The 23680-nt window shown below is 38.7% G+C and overlaps 1 protein-coding gene across 1 annotated transcript in view; it reads right to left on the bottom strand.

Annotated features, from left to right (window-relative positions):
* The window catches only part of LOC104465905 (prominin-1-A-like), a gene marked incomplete at both ends in the record, with an annotated part of 24974 nt that extends 7233 nt beyond the window's left edge, over positions 1–17741 (bottom strand). Inside the window, 7 exons of the mRNA XM_010079134.1 lie at positions 360–383; positions 1044–1133; positions 3459–3522; positions 6205–6325; positions 12562–12767; positions 14314–14340; positions 17683–17741. Coding sequence (XP_010077436.1) covers positions 360–383; positions 1044–1133; positions 3459–3522; positions 6205–6325; positions 12562–12767; positions 14314–14340; positions 17683–17741 — 591 coding nt within the window. The remainder of the gene's footprint in view (positions 1–359; positions 384–1043; positions 1134–3458; positions 3523–6204; positions 6326–12561; positions 12768–14313; positions 14341–17682) is intronic.
* Positions 17742–23680: the final 5939 nt, after the last annotated feature.

Below are 23680 nucleotides of genomic sequence, written 5' to 3'. Positions count from 1 at the left end.
CCTTCCCCTACCTCTCCTTACCCAGCAGCTTCAGTAAAGAACTTTTAACACTTGGCTAATAGAAATTAAAAGAAAGGCCATATGCACAAAACAGTATTGTCAGCATTTTGGTTATAATCCATCTCAGAAATTACATAGCTGCACAATGAAAGGGAAAAAGATCGTGTTGCATCAGCAAGCGTTAATGAGCGTTCAACACTGACTGGCTTTAGATTTCATCCCAATCACACCAAACCAAAAAACAACCACTGAACAGGTGTTTAGTAGACAAAAAAAACCACACAGATACAACTAAAACCACACAAGATACAAAAATTAAGGGCACTTCACACAACACAAGGTTTTATTCTATTTTTTACCTTTGATAGCCCTTTCCACTTTGACTTCAAGACAAATAAGAGAAATAAAGCAAAAAAGGAGAATGACGAGTAAATGAGAAATAATTAATGGGTAAAAAAAGCAAAGTGACTCAAGTTCATGGATGCCTTTCCCTTTGCTCTATAAGCTGTATCTGACTCCTGAAAAAAACCTTCAAAAGAAAAAATAGTAAGAGAGTGTTTTCTTTAAGGGGAGACAGAACTAAGCATGAGCAATGCTCAACTCAAAGATATAATGACGAAATGATGGTTAGCACTCTCATAACAGACTTGGCAGTGTACAGAACGAGGCCATTGTATGTTCATTCCCTGATCTGTGGAAGACTAACCTGCAAAGACCTATGGACAGCTCTTAAAGCAGTTTTCCTAGTCTCCTTTATATTCAATGGAAAGGGATAACCACCCAGAGCAGGGAATTTGGATTTCATCGCTCTTCAGTTACTGCTGAAACTAGGTATTAACAATGGCACATACATGTTGATTTAGTTTCTAAATATATTTATAAACCTTAAAATATCTTCAGTTTAAAAGAAACATCAAGGCATGCAGAAAATGGTAAGCTGAATCATGGTACTGCATGAAGCCATCCCATGGTGCACACTGGAAAGATGATGCCTGTCTTACCCTGGCAACAGAACATTAATACGACAATATGTACATCTTTACCTCCTGCCATTGTCAGAGCCGCATCAAGTGCGGGACGAACTTCTTTTCCCAGCTGTTCTTGAACTCTACTTCCAAGCAAAGGTCCAACATCTGTAGGCATGGAGAGATAAAAAACCCATTACACTAGGTCAATTTAAACTACCTCTTAGCATAGGTGCTTTCAGACTCTTACTTAACAAACTACACATATATTATTAAAATTTCCCCAAGGCCTGACAGTCAGAACTTAATGACAGAAGATAACACAGGAAACACAGTTCTCCTTTAGCTAGCTATAGGCCTACAAATGAAAGCAGTAGATCAAAATATGGTGGAGAATATTCATTAGCACTTAACCATATAGGTAAAGACACATAAAATTTCAACAAACTACAAAACACGTATTTCATTGCATTTACTACTTTTTGGGGAACAGATTTTTTTTTTTTCCCAAAAGCTGTCTTAAGAGGACAGGAATTCTGTGGCATACTCTTTCACTACACGGTATGTTTTTATAGTGTAAGAGAAACAAGAAAATTAATTCTTTTCCTTTCTCCTGTTCCTCATGTATCCAGCAATGTCAAGGTCACCCACAATGCAGACCTGTCAGCTATCCCTGTTGAAATCCCTTAAGAGCGTTAAGCACACGTCTAGCAGCCCCTGCCCCCTCACGCAGTGCACTGGCCGCTGATGCTCACAGTGCAACCTTCTTGCTTACCCACTGCTATCCCCACCTCCAAACCCTCCTGTCTCGCTGCCCACAAACAGAAATGAAGCTTAGATCGGCAAGACAACAGAAAAACGCCAGAGTTTGGTGAAGCATCTTAATGTAACATATCTTTAGGTAGTCGCTGGGTCCCCTCCACTTTCTGATCACAGTAAACAGCTTTTTGAGTTTTTGTTCTTGATGAGATTGGGAATACCATGTGGTACAGAAGCATTCATTACTGTCAGTACTGTCATGTCTGGCTTGGAATAAGAATTTTTATCAAGCAGAAAACACTTTTCAGCATTTCCTTAGGGTGGGCAAACTGAACTCGTTTACATTTCTCTCGAGGTTTATGCTACTGTTGATTCCCTTAGAATTAAATCCTTTTGTCCCCAGGCACCACACACTTAATTCTGGTATTTCAAGAAAATAAAAGTTATCTTTATCTATTGATGAACACTCTCATCGCAGATCCAGCTAGGTTCCTGTTAACTAACGTATTAAACTAGCATTGAGAACAAATCAATATTTAATTTGAAATACCATTTCAGAGTACCTGGTAGGCTACAAGCTAGTATTTGAAATTCACATGTCAATTTCTTATTATTATTGTTATTAGTACTATTACTGTTATTACAGTGTTAAAGATGACACACATTTTTTTAGAACAAAGTGTTCCTGCCCAGAATTAAGTAGGAATATTACTTAACTACTAGTACTTTCACAACCACATTCAGCGTACTTTAGTAGCCTCATATAGATAAGACACATTGACCTCAGGGTATGCCCAGCTGGTTCCATTGAAAACTAACTTGAAAATACATTTTAAACCTAGACAGAAGCATGGATTCTGGGCATGGTAAGTCAATTCATGACAAGTAAGACTATGCTGCCACAGCTGCATAGTTTGATCTGAGCAACAATCTTGTTTAACATCAGTTTTGGTATTTCTGTATTTCACTTCAGTCTGAAATGCTGACCTGTACACATTATTAACACCCACTAACAATGTACCTTGAATTCAAATCTGCACTGAATATAGCCAGCCCTTTCTATTATTATCAGTTTTGGAAAGTGACGCTTAAATTTAAAAAAAAAAAAATCAGTGGTTTGGTTGCTTCTGTTTACTGCAAGCTTTAAAAGGTGATGCTTTATATTGTAACTGTGCTGAAGGGGAAAGTGCAGCAGTTGTATTTCAAGTTTTATCTCCTGCTCTTCACCTGCTCATCCTGAAATGGCAAATATGTTAAGCAGCTTTAGAAAGATGATAAGCTTATACCTCAACTTCTAGCTGAGTAGAGGACAAAGATATAACAACAAAAATAAACAAATACAGACATCTCTCACTCATTGGAACCATCAAAACAGCTAGTAGCTTTGTTCATTGACATTTGGCTCTACAGTTAGTAACTGAGGAATAATATTCTAAAAACATTAAGTATTAGTGATTACTGAACTATAAAGAGGAAAATAAAGTATTAGCCTAACTTATTGTATAAGCAATTCAATAGAAGACTTATTTCAGAAAATAATATGCATTACACCAGCTCCAAGACATTTTATGTGAAAATTTTAGGTTTTAGTCTCATTTACCACTGAGAACAGCACTTCTGGTTGAAAACTATATTCTCATAAATAAAATTTCACTTTGCATTACGAGCTATTTACATCATCTTATTGAAGTCTTTAAATAGACATTGCTAACCCTTTTAAATCAAAGGACTTACTATTTAGGTCAGAGAGTGCTTTATCCTTAGTTGTGTTGTACTGGCTCACCAAGTAGTCAATTTGCTGAAAAGAAGATGAAAAAACCTATTAAAATAATTGGAAAAAAGTAATAATTTTAAATAATGAGACAAACTGCCACTTTTATACAATCAAAATATTTGTGCAAATCCCCAAAATCCTGGTTCTCTACTGTTTTCTGTTAACTAAGTATTTTAAACACCTCACTTGGCAGAACTGTACATAATAAAAGATGTGTTTAACTGGGAAATCTACTTAATTGGAACACCTCTGGGGTAAATAATTCAGCTTAGAAGTGTTAAGTAGCAGGAACTGTGGCCTTATGAAGTCTTCAAGTCAGTCAGACCAATAAGGTTTTGCATGTCTTCATCTCTGTTATTTGGTTTTCCAGTGGCATTAGTTCCTCCTTCATGGAGAGACATGGGGCAAGTTGATGGGTTGGTAATTTTTAAGCAATTCACCAACCAGCCTGGCTTATATGTGGGCAGCCTCTACCCCCAGGTGGATTTGGCCCAGTAACAACTTGGGCTCTACCAAGACAACATAACTATATAAACCAGCAACTTAGCTGTCACCAGATCCTGGGTTTGGAGAAAAGGCTATCAAAGAACCACCCTCAGTGGAAATCGTACTATCCTAATTTTGAAAAAACATTAAATAATCTTCACTGACTTCTGCATGTTTAAAATAATTCATTACGAATCCTACCCCAATTGAGTAAAAGTAATGTAGAAGTTAACACACTCAACAAACGGGTTTCAAATTCTAACCACCACTCAAATGTGTACCAAGGTGTATCTGGCTTGCAGTCTCAAGCTTTCCACAGAGTAAAGAAAAAAATAACAGACAAGACACCACCCTCAAACCAACCTATTGATCCTACGGCAGTGATTAAGTATGAGGCAGGCCTCCTTTTTCTAAAAAAGGAGAAAAAAAAAAAAAGAGAGTTTCTTAATAAAAAGGTTTAGGTGTATTTTTGTTTATTCGGGTGTTTTGTATTCCTAGGCTAACCTACGGACTAAAATTTTGCAAAGCCACAGATTTTGCATTGTCTCCAGCAATGCCACAGACAAAAGGCGATTCTGTATAACTAACAGTGTTATCGCTCAATACTCATAGCCTGCAAATCTATGACATGAACTGTTAGCATGTGACTTCTTTTTACAAATCCTCTTAGATGCTGTATACCTCATACTGATGAGCCAAGGACATCAGTTAGGATTTCTGAGCTTTATAGACAACTAGTTGGATTCTACAACTTTTTCAAGAAGCTGAAGTCCTTCTCCTGTTCTCAAGAAATTCTTACAAATGTGAATGTATACATGATACTCATGTACCTTGTCTGTCAAAATGACTTAGAAGATATATCTGATGACTATATCATTAAGTGCCATCAAATCTAAAGAAGAAAAATTAATAATCCTGCATAGAAACCAAAAACCTACTACCTAACCGAGACTTTGAGGAACCCGTGGCAGAAGTGTTCAGGTCCTGATGCTTTTAAATTCATTAATTCAGTTTTTCTTAATTTTTTAGCACGTCTTTCTTTTTGCTCCGTTAAGATAGTTATTTCTATGTAACAGATTTTCTACTCTGATGTTTCCAGTTGTCAGCACTCGGCGTGAAACTGGATTACATCTTTCTGTATCGTGAGTCAGCTCCAGACTGACAAAAGGCACTCTGTTTCAAGAAAGAGATTGTTTGTGTGACTTCCTGCCACATACCTCTATCACTGGACTGTTATAACACCATGCGCAAATGAATAATTGTATAGGGAACTACTCCAGATATGGAAACATTTAATGGCATCCCCCAGATGTCTCCTGTTCTCATACAGTCTCAGCAGCAGCAAAACAGCTCACAGGTTATGGGAGCCCAGGGTTCCTGTGACTAAGATGCTACCACACTCATGGATCCCACATAATTGTGTGAACTCCGCCTATTTCTAATTTATCAGTCATGTGGAAGTAAAACAGATTAATGAAAGTAATTAAAATTAATGAAAGCCAAGACAATAGGATTGATGGACTTTTTCTTCCTCCAAATCCATAAAGAATTTAAATTTGTACATGGGAAAGTTTACAAGTCTTCCTTAGTAGCGTTTCTTTTTTTCCTTTCAATGCAAAAAAAGATACAGAGAGGACTGCTTTTGGGACTTAAAGGAAGGTTTGAAAGTATAAGGGAGAGAAACTTTCCTGTTCAGTATGGCACAGTGTGGCACTGGTTTAAAGAAAAACCAGTAAAAAATACTTCTGGAAAGTAAGTTATTGCAGCTCAGTCCCAGAGCACTTACAAGCAAGTCCAAAATAGATGAAAACAGGAGAGAGCAACCAGGAATCCAGGTCTTCAAGCAATATCTTTTTTTTTAAAATATGTATTCCTTTTAAAGCAATACTCTTCCAAATTATTCACCTTCTGCTAGCAATCTATACTAATTTAGTAGGAGGAAAAGGGCCTAAGAGCATCACTGCAGTATACTCCAGGAGTACAGCTCAAAAGCTGCTCAAATGCTGATCCATCATGGTAACTCCCAAGTATTTACTGCTATGTGCAAATGTCTTACCTTGCATCATTTATTCTACTTCATGAGACTGACACACAAAGAATAAACAAAATACTGCAGGTGTGATCTGTACCAGACAGAAAGAAACAATTGTTTTCTGCAACACTTCTTTCTTACAGCTCTTCCCTCCCACACCCATTCCCCATAAAGAAAAAGTTCTTTACCGCTGGGGTGTCGTTAAGGAAAATTTTCAGATCTTTAAAATTACTGTTAACCAGTTTCTTTGCTCCTCGGACTTGGTTAGTTAAATGCTGGTTGGCAGCATATGCACAGAGCACTCCAACACTACAAAAAATACAGATAACAGATATTTCTTTATTACTGTAAACATCCATTCTGGCATGAAACAGAACCAAAAATTACAGGAAAAAAAGTCAACACTATCAAAATAAAGGTCTCCATAAACTTACACACTCTGTTTTCTTACTACAAATTCTCACGTGCACCATGAGGCAGAGTATAAGGGCTGATATTGTACTACTAATTCAAAAAAAGAAGGGAAAAGCGATGTTAACTCAAAGTCTTCAGAAGTTATTAACATACAGCTACTTATCCATTTGCATTGATACTGTCAGAAAATGTGTACAGCCTAGGTAAATTGTACACGACTTAGAAATGTTAGGCTCATTAACCTTGACACAGCTATAAGCAAATGCTCATAAAATAACTGTAAAAAGGAATATTTTACATTTGAAAACTTCAGCAACATTAACTCAATGGCCCAATTTACTTACATAATTTAAGAGATCTTTTAAAAGCACAAGGATAGTCCCTATTAAAGCTAAAATAATACATAAAACAAAAGGTGGAAAGTGAGCTCGACTTCCAGTCAGCACTGCTGATGATTATTTTCTATTTGATCATTCCTCACTGTAAAATTCTAATTACAGCATGGCAGATCTGCACAAACAGCAAGTAAAAAGGCAATTAAAAGTCCCATGAAAAGCTTCAAAAGCTCTCTTACCATACATGATGCTTAGTTTTTGTATAGTTTAGGTGTAAAATAGACTTATGCAGAAGGATGACTTCCTGTTTTTAAATACTTCACCTTCAAAATACCTAACCTTTCAGTCAAGCACCAGAAAAAAATCAGGAGTAACCACCAGAGTGGTAACAGCCTCGACAGCAGGCTGACTACAAACCCACTCGATGGGTTAAGCAGTAACTTTCCACAGACAGAACCAGTGGACAGCACAGATCCACTCACCACAGGCACAATATATCCCCAAAGGGCAAACGCTGCACAGAGGCTGCAGTCAGGTGCATCACAGGCAATTCCTCAGTGGTCCATTTGTTCAGACTCTTACTTTGCATTGTAGTACAAGAGCTCAATACTAGAGAGGCAGTACCCTCGAAAGGCCACTATGGACATCCAAACGACAGAAGGGAGTCACTAACACAAATAGCACTGTACTCCTCCCAGACTGTCAAATTTCCTCAATTGGAAGACCTAAACAGTAATATTTTAAAATAAGACTTAGAAAAAACCCAGACCACGCTGCTTACGGGGCAAAATATATATGGTAAGTGTAAGTATAATTCTTGCTCCAAAAAATGTATGTTCAAAGGAAGCCATAATACAGCCACATAAGTGAGAAATAAGATGGTGGAGAGCAAATGGGTACCCAGAATAACACAATTTGCATAACCTGTCAAGACAGGAACAAACACCCTGATGATGCTTGTCTCCACTTATCAACGATCTAAAACCAAATCTTCATCTTTATTTTGCTTTTCCTATTTTAGTTTTCCCAAACAAGGTAAAGGCTTGTTCTCCTGGTAAAACTGGTCTCAAGTACAAGAACTCTTGCTGCTCTGACAAATACTCTCAGTAGGAAAATTCTGATTTCAGAGCATGACACAGGGAGAAATGGCAAGACTGTACGCTACAGGTGCTGGTCTATTAGGATTGCTTCACTAACATTTTTCTTAATATCCAAAAAAATTCGGAACAGGATGACAGAGTCTGACATAAAGAGGTTGCTTCTCTACCCAAAATTTCAGAGCTATGTCTTCAAAACTGGCTATTAACTACCTTTCCAAAAGTCACTAATGAATGAAGGGACACCAACGTTCATCTTACCATGTATCTAACTAACAATAAGTGGCATCGTTTTATTTCCACTATGACCAACACTTAAGCAGCCATTATCATCAGCTGCTACCCATGGAATGAGAACTCAGAACACATAAAAAGCCAAGAAACTGAGTAACTTTCAACATAACCAGAAGTGGCTCCATTTTGGATACATGTAATACATTATTTCTTTTCACTTTGCAGTTATGGTTAATTGTTTGTAAAACTTTTTTTTTTCTTTTTTAAAATCAGAAGACAAACTATCTCAAGCTATCAGGAAGAGTAAACATTTGTATATCACTCTGAGGTTTGGAGTGTATAACAACATCCTTATTCTTTAGACAGACAGCATTTTTATGTCCTTTAAATGTTATGCTCACAGAGCAGAAAGGCCAATTGGATGCTAACAAAACAGTACTTTGTAAGGCTTGAGCATGATCATTTTTCTCTTCAGCATCCTAAATGGAAGGAGTGGGAGGAAACAAGACAGCAGAGACTTTAAGCAGACAAGGCATTCAGGACAATTGTGACTACCTACTGAATGTAACTAAACAAATACACAACATGTGAGAGGGAAAAAAAAAAATCTATTTATCATATAACTGAGCCTTGAGTCAACATTCAATAAGCACCTACAAGGAGAAAAGAAAAAACCAGGAATAAAAAAGGACATGCCTTTTCTGTAACAGATCAGAGAACTGTTTAAGCAGTGGCTTTAGGAGTCAGATATTGCATACTCAATTTCTTCAGGTTTCAGGGACCTTAAGTGTTACTAATCCAGCTGCAGGAGAGGACCCAAGCTTTTCCTTCAGCTGTGCTTGCAAAAAATTTCAAGTCACAGAATAGAAACCCTTAACAGATTTACATATTGGAAGAATGTCACCTTCCTCACTACTAGCTAATGAATTGAAGAAAATAATGGGTTAGAGATTTCTGTACCAACTTTTTCACCTATTCTTTCAGATAATGCTGATTTCCAGGTTCTGAACAACATGCATTACCAATCTGGCAAACCAAGAAGCCTTCTATGAGACCTGCATGTCGTACTTGCTAAGATACCAAGTATCGTTCCCTTCCTCCAGACTTGGCTTTCCCTAGCTTCATACATAATAACATCCAGAACTTTAAGAAAGAACTGGGAACACAAGCTCTCTTGGAAAGCCAGAAAGCTGACTGGTTTTCTATCCAATAGCCAGGACACTTTCTGTCACCAGTATTAAATTTGGTATTGCAATGTATGCTTTCTTAAAAATCAGATGTCCCTGTCCTTGCCTTTACAATGTAGAGGAATTAATGAAATTACATTTATTTCCCAGAGAAAATATACATGTTTGCCTAAGCTTACAGATGACTGGGAAATAAAACTAAATAGCAGGTCTCTAGCCCTAAACTCTCAGTAACCTTTGAAGAAAAGCACATGAATTGTTTCAGTGATAAGATTTGAATATCAAACCTATTCAGCTACCTATTTTATAGATTATTTCTTTGTCCTGTGCTCTTAAGCTACAAAAATCCTACTTTGTAGGACAACATTCACGTATAAAAACTGCAAATTACCAAAACTACCTTATGTATTTCTGACTCAATCTACCAAAAGAAATGCTTCAAACACAAAGTGCATGTACTGGAAATGACACAGTTAAGGCCTATTTATTTTATTATAAACAATTGTGTATATAATCACAATTCTTCTGACTTGTTTCTTACACCTATCCTTGAGGAAAGCATACTTCCCACATGCATCCCACCTTCAGAGAACATATCTAGGTAGAGTTGGGTATTTTTAATAAAAAACCTGTAATCTTTTTATCTGCTTTACAAATCATTCCAGTAAACTTAGTATTAAAACCTCATCCTAATTACCAGAGCACTGTTTCAGTGAAAAAGTGAGAAGAAAAAATATTCCTTGTAATTAAAATCTACTATCTGAAATCTTCTAAAATCTACATTAACAGCACATATATACATACATATATTAGTGTGAACTTGCATTGTGACACATAAAAAAGCCATCCGCATATTACTAGAGTTTTCAAGAGTTGTTCCCTATGTGCACAGTCTATTGCAAGCTCTTCACTCAGAGTCTTTCCCCTACTAATAATCTCTGCCATACATTTGACCTGTCTTTCCCAGCCACAGAAAGACAGTTTGGACCCATCTTTCCATTTCCATATCAAGGACTGGGGGGGAAAAAAAGTTTAATTAAATAAAAGAAAAAAATAGCTCATGCTTCCTGCTTTTTTAAGTTCTGATCCTTTCACTGAGAGAATCCCAGAACTGCTGGAATTAGAAGAGAGAGGGAGAGGAAGATGCACAACATAACACTTCGATGATAATCCTGAAGGGGTTCATCCCCTAGAAATTCCTTCCAGTCCCTCCAGCAGGTATCTGCAAAGCTCCACCAGCAGAGGTGTGGGTTCAGGGTACTCTGATGGATGCTTGCCTTGTGAAATGCGTATTCAGAAGCAGCACAGCACTTGGTGAAGGAGTCTACCGTGTGTTCTAGTCACCTGGCAGGGCTTTGAGAGACACACGCCCAAAGGAGGCCCCAATGCTGCATAAGCTTTAAACTATACCTGAACAATGAGAGGATCTACCTTGGTGATTTCATGGCACATCTTGATGGAACCCTGCATTAGTGGAGATCATTCAAGTTTTTGTTCTTTTGGCTCTGTCTGCAACTAGCCATAAGCATTTTACTTGCACAGGACTAAACTCTTTTGATTATTGTCATAGGTTACGTATGCAGCTGTGGCACGGTTCTTGAGAAGTGTGATTTTAGGAAGAACAGCTCCAGGCAAATCTTCCACCTAAGCTGAAATTGCATGGTAACCTGGTGGAAAAGTAAAGAATAAATCTACAAGGAGACTTAGTCTGAGTACAGTATAAGAAATAGAGAAACAGTTCTAAGCAAATCACAGGCTTTTTTTCAGTTTTTCTGTTGGGGCAATGGCTACCAACAAGACTGTCCTTCTGTGTTTCAGCTTAGTAGGAAGCAAACTGACATGGGCTTAAATAGATACAGGCACAGCATCTTCTCTTCCCTTGTAAAAGAAGATCCAGGAAAGGCAGCAGAATCCTGCTTTGTGCGGAGGTGTACTGGAGACCTGAGCACTCAGTCAGGCTGGGGTCAGTAATATTAGCCTTGTAAGTCCTATCTTGCCTTGCACAGCACTCACTGCATTACAGACTTAGCCAGTGAGTCATGAGATTACCTCCACCTGTGGAAACCTGCAGACACAGCTCAGGCCAACTCCTTCCTTAGGGCAAGCATCTGATACTCCTGGGATGAGTTAAAGGATGAGTTTCCCTAGTCCTGGAAAGCACATCACTAGGGATCACTGATTTCCCAGTCACGACCTGTGAAGGAGCATTTGCCAATGCTGGGTACGCTTAATACCACAAGAATAGCTGGCAGCAAATACTCAAAGAGACCAACAAGAGGGACGACCTCTTAATTTCTCTGCTGACCGGCAACATTCCTCAGTCATTATAAGGGGAATGTACTGTCCCACAACATGGTGTAAAGATAGCCGGCAAGCTCTGTGGATCTACCTTCAGTTTCAGCACGCTGTGAGACAATTTATTAACTTACTTTCTTCAAGGCACCATTGTATTATGAAGAACTTTTGTCGTGTCATCATGGCAGGGATGCACCTATCACCGATAATACCATTTGGCTTTCTGATCTTCAGAATCTTAAGTGTCATGTTTGTTAGTGATGCCTGGGAGAAAAGAGTGTGTTCCCATACGTGACAGCAGAGTGGTTTACATTTGAGCACAGGCAAGGTTTCAATTTGTCATGATAAACAGCAGTAAAAAGAAAAAAAATTCTAGATTACAGTGAAGTAACAAAGTAACTCCCACCTGAATGGACAGTCAACACAGTACAGTTCAAACGATTTGTTGGGGTTTTTTTTAATATAATCACAAAATAAGGATAGTAGGCAGCTGAAAATATAAAGTTGCTGAAGGAAAACAAAAAACCTGAAAGTAATGCATTTTGAAAGCATCTAAAGGAGTCTTGACTGCAGTCCCTCATCACCCGTTACACAGGCAGCACAGAACAAGAGTATGCTCCTAACATTAATAGCAGAAAGATGTCTCCAGGTTCCAGGATTTTACAGTGAACTTTAATGTAACATTCTGCAATTGCCATTTTGAGACTAGCAAAAACTTCATTTGCCAAATTCAAGCTTAATTTTTTTTTTTTTTTTTGTTTCACACCTACACTCCCCTGAAGTGAGTACATAACAACCTGTGGATAGCAATGGCAGCAGCATTTTTATAATGCAGTCACAACTTCTTTAATAAGCAATAATATTACTTAGTCTAATAAAATTATTTCTGCACCTGTAGGCTAATACAGTAACATTATTTGTCATATGACACTGCAAAATTAGTGCTCTAGCAAGCTTCATATGGTTCTCTTTATTACACTTGCCTTATTATTAAAGAAGCAACAAAAAGAAATGTTGCAAAACAGCTCCTCTGACAGTCAGCATTTTTCTTCTGTCTTTGATGCATTTCCCCACCACAGTTGTCACAGCAACGACACATACAGAAGCAAAGTCCCACAAGAGGCAGTAACAAAACAAATAGAAATCCCAAGGCTGCGGAGACTATAAAACCGATTTCATAGTAGATGGCCTGTAATTCAGACAAAAATAGTGGTAATAGCAGATATCACACAGTAACTGCAATCAATACAGAGCAAGAAATTAAAAATCAAACTACAGACTAAACCACCTACTAAGTTACCACAGTTATGGAATTGGTGTATTTTGTCAATATTTGACAACTTTTCTAACAAAAAGATATATGACATTGTAGATATTGATAGCTAATAATTATTCAGCTAGACTACTAGCTAGGTAAACTACAGGAGTGAGGGCTAAGAGAGAAATATGATCACAAGAAATGAATGTGAATCCATGCAATTGAAATAGGTTAAAAGTGAACACATTTGAATTCCCAGACCACAAATTTACTGTTTCTCACATCTGTTTCCAAAAAGGCCCTGCAAATATCAGCAAGGCTGGCTAGATCAACACTTCATCTGGGAGGGGGGAGGGAGGCTTAGCTTGCTCTCCTTTTTAAGCAGTTGTGAGTGGAAAAACTTGTACGAACTGCAAAGGCAAGTACTTCAGTGGATGATCAATTGTAATGGCAGAGGTTTCTCCAAAGTGCTGAAGTAAAAACTGCTTAGGGACTAGAAAACATGAAGGAGTGAATTTTAAGCTCTCTCAGGTAGACATTTATTATTATTTGCCAAACAGCAAAGCAGCAGCAACTGAAAGGACACTGCAAAAGCTGAAAGGAGTGAGAGGGAACGATGCAGTGCAACACCCTAACTAGCTTTTACACTAGAAGCAGTGCAAGTGCCCCCGGACTGAGGAGCTGGACCAGACAGCCCTGGCACAGCCCCGTGAAAGGCAATGTGGATTCCAGGCAACAAGCCACCAACCTGCCATGCTGTTTTCCTCTGCTGCAAACACAACCAACCCACCCAGAACCGCATCAGGCAGGCAGGTGTCTGTGCAAGGAGCTACACAGCACAGTGCAGGTGTGCCCCAGGGGTCTTTCCTCCCTGATAAATCTCCTTTCCCCTTTCCTTTCCCAATCTTAGGGGAACTAATTCTCACACTAGTACTTCGAGTCCTCTTCTGTTTTACAAATCCACCCAGCCAAGGGCAACTTGGCAGTAAGAGAATGAAACTGAGGCTCTGTATTGTCCTGCAAAATAGGTTACAATTTTTCACAAGCTATCAACCACGCTCCGGTTCCAGCTTTGCTGACGCCCTTCCTCACAATCCCTAATTACCAACTGATCCAAATACAGCAACCATCCATCACCATTAGCAGAGTTGCAAATTTCTGACCTAATTACCAATTCTAGGATGAAACCTAGGGGTTTTTTATTAATATTAACCGCTGGTTAAGGCCTGTTATACCTTCCGAAGAATACAAACTAGATCAGTGGAAGAATAATTTGGGGATTTTGCAAAAGGATTACTTTTTTCTAGTTAGCTGAACACTTCAGAATTTATTTGACGACATAAATTTTAAAATAGGTTAGATGGAAAAACACTGTTTAAAATAACATTTAAAACAACTGTGGATGTTTTAATAGAAGTAGTGCATACAGACGGGGTTAGTTTCTTTTCAAAGCTGTACATCTACCACAGGACATTACCTGAAGAGTCAGGACAACATTTTCTGGCTGTGGAAGTCAAAACAAATGGAGAATGTGTATAACACACAGGCAGCATGCACAAAAACAAATCACGTGAATGATGAATAATTAAACATGACCAAAACAATTAACAGCAACAATAAGGCACTAAAGTAAAATAATGCAGAAAAGCACCATTAAATAATTACAGAAAATTATTTACAATAAAACACATAGCAGATAATTTCTGGTTTCCTTGGTAAGTGAAAGGAATCTCGGATTTGACAAACAAATATTTTCATCTTAAAACAACAAGTAACCAGTTATATCCACACTGAACAGTTGTTTCTTACAATTCCCAACACATTTCACAGAAAAGAAGGCCAGAGATTGCATACACTTTGTGGCTTAGTGATTTCTTCATTCATTCTACCTGTCATAACTGACGTATGATATTCCTGACTTTTTCTTTTCAACGCTTATCTTACTTTGGCATAAGAGCAGCAGTTTCAATAGCAGTTTTGGGACTTTAATGCATTACACACAAAATTCACCCTCACTTAGCTAATTATGTAGAAGTTTATTTTAAGTTATTCAAAAGTTAAAAAGAAAAGGCATTCAAGAAATACTGAAGAAGCCTATTTATCAGGTTTTTAACTGATTTCTTATCTGTAATTTCAGGATGACACTGAAAACTATATATTCAATGATTTTTAACTGATTTCTTATCTGTAATTTCAGAAGGACACTGAAAACTATATATTCAATGACAGGAATTTCAGAAGAACCTAATTTCCCCTTTGTTTCCACAATGGGAATAGAATTTCTTGTATTTTTCCCCTTCATCTCTGGGCAAGGTCACAGCTTATAACACTTTCCCCTTTCTCATAAATGGAAGAGAAAAAGGAACAGAACAAGCTAAAGAAACCAAGATCCCTCAACCACAATGGGAATAGAATTTCTTGTATTTTTTCCCTTCATCTCTGTATGGCAAGTTCACAGCTTGTAACACTTTCCCCTTTCTCATAAGTGGAAGAGAAAAAGGAAGTGGACAAGCTAAAGAAACCAAGACCCCTCAAACCAAAGTCTGATGTGTGAGAATCAGAAATGTTCTCAAGTTTTAGGAAATTTTCTTCAGCATCCCACACATCTTATGTGAGAATCAGAAATGTTCTCAAGTTTTAAGAAATTTTTTTCAGCATCCCACACATCTTTATGAAACTTCTACTGTATAATATGCTTAAAATGTTCAAAATCATATTTGGTATTATATTTTTAATGGGAGGAAAACAAATGCTTACCTTCCCTTAAAGATCTGGTACCAAGCATGACTTTGAACATTTTAAGCATGCACATCTCTCAGCAGAAGTAAAGTGATGGCAGCAGCAGCAGTGAGCTGGCTCCCCCTGAGCAGGCATGGCAGCTGTGCTCTGCTGCTGGGCTGTCCTGACAGATTGCTGTCCCTGACAGGGGACAGTGAGACATCCATGGTAAGAGTCCAACTGGGAACATGGGGACATGCAGCACAGAAGTTGGAAGGGCCTCCTGGGTCACAAACACATTCTACAAATAGGTTTTTAAAAAAAGATAAAGAGCAACAACTGCAGAAATTTAACATGATAAATATGAGAAGCTGATTTCCTGTTCTTGCTACTGAAAGGCTGTTCCCAAGACATGGTGAGCAAGTCCTGTTCTCACATGGATTTACACATGGCCCATTTCTGCCTCTTTGCGTCTGTGACAGCATTATGTTTTGCACAAATGTCAGTTTTATTGATGTTACCTCTCCATATGTATTTATAAGGAGTAACCACACTCCTTATCAACTCTTTTCCTAAGCTAAGCAAACTCTTTCAGTCTCCTCTGAAGACCTGTGTGTTTCCCAGATTACCCTAACAGACACTTTCTGAACCCATTCTAGTCCAAGTTCATTCTCCCTGAATTTGAGTGATCAAAACCACAGGTAACATTTCTAACTACTTACCTGCACCCTTCACTGACATTTACACTTCCTATCGCCATTGGAAATTGCTCCAGGGGCACATCTACAGCCATGCTGGCCTCTTCACAGCTACTTCTTACCGATGCTTCTGTCTTCTGAGGTACTCTCTACTCGTCCTGATAGATTTTCCTTTTCTAAATTTGTTTTAAAGTTTTACATTCTATTCAGCTCAGAATATAAAACAGCCTGTATCTGTTTTGCTTCTTAAGCACACCTAATATTGTATTTGCCACCACACACTATTTTAACAAGTGCCTCCACTGCGCAGGATTACCACTGTCATTAGCCTCAAATTTCTCATGACTTATGTAGTAGTTACTAAATACTGTACTTATGCTCATGTATACCAGCTACGGTCTAACGGTTTTGTCCAAAGACTCTGCCAATCAAGTCCACCCTGCCTTCCTCCCCGGGTGTGCAGGCACAAGCTGTGGTGCATCACTCTCCCAGGGCCTCACCAACCAAGCATAAGGGATCGGCAAGAGTCACTTGATGCAGCGTAACAACAATACCCAGGAACTCAGATGTCACACAGAGGTTATCGAGCTACTGGAGCAACTGGCTCCTTGTCAGGAAAACACGGAAGCACAAGGCTTTCCCCCTTCAAATCCCCGGATCATTCAGGTCATCCTGATTCAAGGCAATAGCTCAGTGCCTGCCTGCCAAGTGCCACGCTCGTGTTCCTGACAGGTACACCATACCGCAGGGACTACAAGCAAGTAGCTCATATGAAGTAACTTGTCCATTGCGTGGCCACGGTTAAGGTTCCTACTGCAGGAACTCAACCAGCAATACTGCTTCAAAAATGGGCTACTGTCCTTGAGAATAGCCTAAAATCAGATGCAAGTTACATTCTATCTTCTCCTGCTACCAGATATCCTAAGAATTTCAACTGTTACAGGATAATCACAAACCTAAAGAGAAAATGAAAAATATCCTTGATGTGCTTAGCATGCTACAGAAACTAAAATATACTTTTTAAGTAGGCTATGGAAACTTCATTTTACAAAGGCACCAGAACCAGCATATAAATTCAGCTTTTTGGGGACAAAAGCTGAAGCTAACATGAGAGCTGAGCAGTAATGGTTCTCTCTAAGCATTTTTAAATAAAAGCTATATTTTTTCAATAGAAAGAGCCTTCAATCTTTGTGCAACAGACACCACAATAATCACATTACAGCTGGAATTTACAAATGAAATTTTCTTTGTAATATTTTTTGAAAGGTTTTGGTCCCACATTTTGTATGAAACCATCATAATTATTCACAAATTTCATTCCTGCATCCTGTTGTTATGGCTTTAAAATGCTAATTCCTGTTTTAGAAACAAAACTGAATTTCAAAGTGATTGTTTTCATTATTTCATGCAGATACACATAGATAATTTACCTTTTGATAATCGCCCTGTGTATTTCCAAACTTCTGCTGTGCTAGCTTTCTGATGAGATCTGAAAATAAGCAAGAATATTCCAGAGTTTTAGACAACATAAATTATAAAAATGGAGGAAAGTGGGTGGTATGAATTCTGTTAGGTAGGCAAGATGAAATTAAGAACAGACATCAACAGGACAGGCAAGCAAGCACATAAGTGTTTCCATAAACCTGTCTAATAACAACATTTTTAATCAACTGTATACTTTATGAGCTCACAGGAAGATAACCAGGTTATCTATCAATTAATCAATTCCCACTGAAATACAGTGAAAGTTTTTCCGAGGTCATCCTCTGTACCATAGAATCATTATTAAAAGCTAATCACAAATTTATCAATTACTTGGAAAATATTCTGGGTATCAGCTTTGCTTCATGTTTATGCCAAGTACATACATGCATACATGTAGATATATATACACACACACACACACACAGAGCATTAGATACATAATGTGCAAAACAAGCATGTTAATGATGACTTCTTGACTGAACGGTACAACGTAGAACGCCCTTATCTTGCAAACAGTATCCCAATTTTTTTTTTTTTTTTTGGTCTCTGGACTGACAGTCTTTGCATGAGAATACGCAACACCACCAAAATGAAACCGAAAGCCTAACACATGCCAGCTTACTATGCATGTAGCTCAATCTAACACACTCATTTCTATCTTATTCACGATATAGCCAAAATATAGCAACCACCAGAAAAATAAAGTAGGAATTAACACAAATAGTGCTACTTAACATTATAAATATCATTTCACCACACCAGTTTCTTTCAGTAAACCCCAGCAGCTGCAATGACTGGGTCCCCTTTTTGGGACATCACCAGCCTACCCTTACCAAGGTTTTGACAACCCTGTGGGAACTATGCTGGGAACCTGTGCCTCCTGATCATGGCCGTGACATCCTGCACTTGAACAGGGGCACCACCAGCCCTGCAGACCCTCTGCCTCGGAGGGATATCAGCAAGCTTTGGGTCTGCTCCATGCTAGGTTGTGTAAAAGCAGCAGCATTTGGATGTTTAGGAGAAATGACTGACTGAACTTCTGGTCTCCTCTGAAGGGGAAACACACTAGGAAGGAGCACACTACACCTCAAAGAGGAGCACTCTGCTTCCCATGTTCATACACAGCTGGACTTCATGGTACTGTAGCCCCGTTGTTAGTCTCCCTATATGCAAATGAACAAAAACACCTCCAGTAAGTTACCTATCTTGGGGATCAATACAAGGACCTGGAGGTTCAAAACTGACTGGCCATCTCCCAAAAATCTAAGCCCTCCCAGGATTTACCGCATCACTCAGGAAACACGTTCAAGGAGTTCAGGGGGGCTGTGATCTCACTCCTCTTTAATCCTGCCTGCGGCTCAGGAAAACAAACCCTTAAGCAAACAGCACCCGCAGCCTGCCCCCCACAACACCCTGCAGAAGGAACGTAGACTCGATTGATCTGTAAGTTCCTGTGAGATCCTCACAGAAAACTGTGTCCAAGGAAATAAAACACACAACGGCGAGGCAACAACTGCTATTCTAAGGAAGGTACTCCCTGCAAGGAAGCTACAGGCAGCAAGACTGCCAACTAAAAATGGAAAAAAAAATAAATCTGTTAACGTATCACAGGGCTATCAAGCCACAAATCATCCACAAGTCAGAAGTATATTCTATAACACAGAAAGAGTGCTAGCAAGGACACTCTACGGTGAGGTAACCTCATTTTGGAAAGACCATACATTAGGTAGAAGGCTGAATCCCACGATAACAGAAGTAAACCCAAAACATATGTAGAATAAGTACCCAGAAAGAACAAAAGAGTTACTATCCCTGGAAATCCTCTCAAGCTCTGCATCTTGAGAGTCAGGAGACGGCTGAAGGAAAGGGCACACACCACTGCACTGGCAACACACAACGGGTCCACTGCTGCAGCTCTGAGACATCCCACACACAGGGACCAGCAGAGTCCTCCAGGTATCAGGATCATCCCAGGCAGCATCTGTGTTTCTCTGGGAGTTTCAGTGGCAAAGAGGTATATACATCCAAGTGGAGCAGAACTTCGCAAACCCCAGAGATGTAACTCACACTGGTTGTTAGACAGTTTTTTCTTCAGCAGAGGCAACATTTATTTCTTCTTGTTTGTATCTATAGACTTACCAAGTAAATAAACTTAAGAAATATTGATGCATAAAATAGCAATGGGAAGGAAGAAAAAGGAATAGCTTCTGCAATCCTCAGTGGCATGAAGTAGTAAAGACTGTATGTGGGCAGTCAGATGTGGGAGCCGGCTGCCCAGGATGCTGTGGCATCACCCTCCTTACTGCTACTCCAAAGCCAAACAGGAAACCCCCTGCACCCCCAGCAACCTGCCCTCACTTCCAGGCTGCTCCTACCTCACAGGTTCACCTTGCTTTGGAAAAGGGTTAGACCTGATGACCTCCAGAGGTCCTTTCTGATCTGAATTATTCCAAAGTTATCCTACAATCACCATGACTTTTTATTATAAATTATTAAACGGAGGAGTGAAAGCGCTGCCAGGAAGCATGTAAGAAAGCTAAATTTTATTATAGACAAAAACTTCCTTTGATAGATTTCCTACTGTTAGGAATCTATACAAGATAACAAGTATAACCCTTTCCTGTTAAATTAAAGTTTTTACCCGTTTTTCTAGTTGAGTATCTGCCCCCATCATAAATTAAAACAAAAATTAAACAAAAAGCCCATTTTACATAAAGTTTTACATACATCTATACACACATACATATTTATGGACATCTGTATGCATATGTGTATGCATATGTACAACTACTTAAGAGAAACAGATGACAGCTGAGGCTGGACAGGACCCCCCTGAGACCGTCCAGTCCAATGCTCCAGGTCAATGAGGTTGCCCACCACAGGTTACCCAGGGCCGTGCCCGGTCAGGCTTTGAGCATCTTCAAGGAGAATATCCAATACTTCAAAAAAACCAAACCAAACAAACCCCAAAACTGCTCTGATTACTCGTGATATGCTTAAACTGCTCAGAATGTTCCTGATTCACAGTTTTTTTAATTATACTGTTTCCATAATTTATAGCCTGCCAGTCAAAAAATGACAAAAATCAGCCTGAATACACTGTGACAAACTGATACAGAAACAAGCACTTTCAATGTGTTTTTGAAATTCAGGGGCTCTACAGCCTGTCCATCAGAAACTAAAGCATATTTTGATTTATAACAAACAAGAAAGCCTGAAAATTGTTACAAAAAGTTCCCACATGGATTGAAAGAGTTAGATAGTGAGAACAATACAAACTCCATACATAGCACAATGGCCACTATTAAACAGCCCACTTTTCCCCTTAATTTTCCAGAATGTGAGATTTCCCTGCTGAATAAAGATTTACTACTTATATTACTTTGTAATGATTTTTTAGAAGTAACATGAATCTTCAGGGTGTTTTTCTCACCAGGCAGCACACAGTAATTGACCAATCTTTGCCATGAATTTACTATTTCAATAGCCTTCACTATCAACTAGATTAGACATATTCCCAGTGAATTCATTTCAAATGAAATGTGGAAGTCATATATAACCTCATAAAAAAATAACTTGGGCTGTAACTGAACGTGAGATTACATGCAGTTACTCACCCACGTATCTATAAGCACAAATCTGCTTGATCAGTTTTGCAGCATCAAGAATCTCCCTATTAGGTGTTATGCACCTCGGTAGTAATCATGGATACTAGTCCAGTGCTTAAGGTTCAAGTGGGGGACCATCCTGTGCCAGGTACTGTGCAAACACAAGCATCATGTTTTCATGCAAGGCTACGCTGCTCACTATAGCAGAGTGAGGAGACATCTCAGCTCACATTTAATTCAGCCTGTGATTTTGGTTTGCTTTCCTGAAGCACCTTTGCTCTCTAACTAGAACATCTCATCTCTAGCATTCAAATAAGTTTTTCTTTAAAACTGAACTACGCTAACTCCACACAACTCTCTTCTGTGTTATTAGTAGAGTACCATCTTGAGGCTGATTTCTGTTTCAAATACAAAAAGTAATAGGAAGGTGTGACAAAAAGTGTTGTCCTCTGTTTTCAAATTAATGGGATTACTTTCGAAATCTTAGCTTGACCAGCTGCACACATTGTTTCACAGGATCAGTAATCCAAGGCTTTAACACAGAACACATTTTATCACTGGGGTTAAAGAGATTTACCTTGTGAGACTCATTTACATGGCTAATTACATTACTGCTTTGCTCTGTCTTCTTCCTGCTCTCATCACACATGCAAAATGCCATCTGCCCTTGTAAATCTAACTAGCCAGATGAACTGTTAATTTACCAACGCAATTTGTGATGAAATATTAAGCACTTCTGAGAAGCCCCGGTTAAGAAAACACAATCACCAACTCCCGCATTGCATGTGTATTGTGTACATACACTCAAATATCTCATTACCCAGACAAGCAAATGAGGTTAGCACTAGGCTTGCTTCTTAGAACCTCTCTACAGAAAGTGATATAGAAAATAACAGAGATTTTAAAACAATCTGTCTGGCTATTAAGGACCAACATAAATTAGTTACAAATTCTTCTGCCAAGAAAGCTTTTCAAATCTAGATGACAGGAAAACAGTTGGAGTAAAACCTCTGGGAATGCTGTGCTTCATCTTCATTCAAATAATTCCACTGAGCCCTTACAGTTATAGCACAACTCCAGCATTAATCAAATTATGCCAGAAATTAATTTATCTTTTGATGCATAATATAACATATTAGGCTACTATTCTGAAAAGGACTTCAAGCAAACCAATAAGAACCACGACTGACACATTCATGTTGCACTGAATGGAGATTTTTCATAACAACAGGGAAGAATTACATAGATAATATATGTATTATACTTTAATGCTTATCATAGCATTTCATCACATTCCCCTTGATCTACAATAGATAGAGTAAATGGACTACACACACACTGAACAGTTCACCATCTCTCTGAATATGGGTCAATTTGACCACATTTAGTGTCATAAATATGTTGCAATAATTAGTCTGAAATGAATGAATTAAAATTACTTCAAGCTTGTTTTTTTCCCCTCTCTAATTATGACTCAGACTAATGAATAACTCTTGCAAGTCCAAGAAAACCAGAAAAGCTATATTAGCTTTTCAGAGTTATCAGGGATAAAAATCTTTCAGGTATCTTATAGCAAGTTTTACTGTAAGTTCAGTTTATTGACATTTTAAAATACTTGCTTTGACTTGAGTGGGGCTTTGGTTGCTTCCCCAAAGTTAGAAAGCCTCTAGCCATTAGCCTTTACTACGATGAGATTCAGCTCCCATTGAAGAGGTCTCCTTCAGCAGCTAGCCCAAGGTACCTTTACTGACACATAACTACCTAACAGCTCTGCTCACTCTTACTGTCCCCAAACACACAGCCACCACTCGGCTCTGGTTCCACTGCAGAGCGAGCTGGGAGCTTGGTAATGGTGATGGCTGAAGAATCCACCACACATGTTGGTGCAGAGAGGGTCCTGCCGCATTGCTCACCCCATCAGTCTGTCCTTTTTCGCAGAGCAAGAAGAAAACTCGTTCTGTAGGCCAAGTGGGAAGTCTTGAGAGGTAAGGAGATCTTCCCACACAGTGAGACGCCACTTTAGTCCACAGACGAGGAGTCTAATCCATGCATTCACTCACAGTCTAGACCATTCCTTTCCAAATCCAGATTTAAAAGGTTCACTCCCTTCTTCACAACGTCTCCCTCAGACAGACTCAGACTATAACCCTTGTCCTCAAAGAAAAAAAAAAAACAAAACCAAAACCAAACAAACAAAAAAACCCATCCTTCTCAGATGAATTCTCCCCACAACTTTTAGGCAAGCTATCTCTCTATACAATTCCCAGGTTTTATCCTTGAGTCAGTGGGAACATCAGGTGGGTTTGGCTTCACAGAATGTTAGAGATTGGAAGGG

Source organism: Pterocles gutturalis, unplaced genomic scaffold, assembly GCF_000699245.1.
Source record: "Pterocles gutturalis isolate BGI_N339 unplaced genomic scaffold, ASM69924v1 scaffold36938, whole genome shotgun sequence".
NCBI lineage: Eukaryota > Metazoa > Chordata > Aves > Pterocliformes > Pteroclidae > Pterocles > Pterocles gutturalis.
The sequence above is the reverse complement of the archived record's forward strand: the minus strand, read 5'-3'. Positions and strand labels throughout refer to the sequence as shown.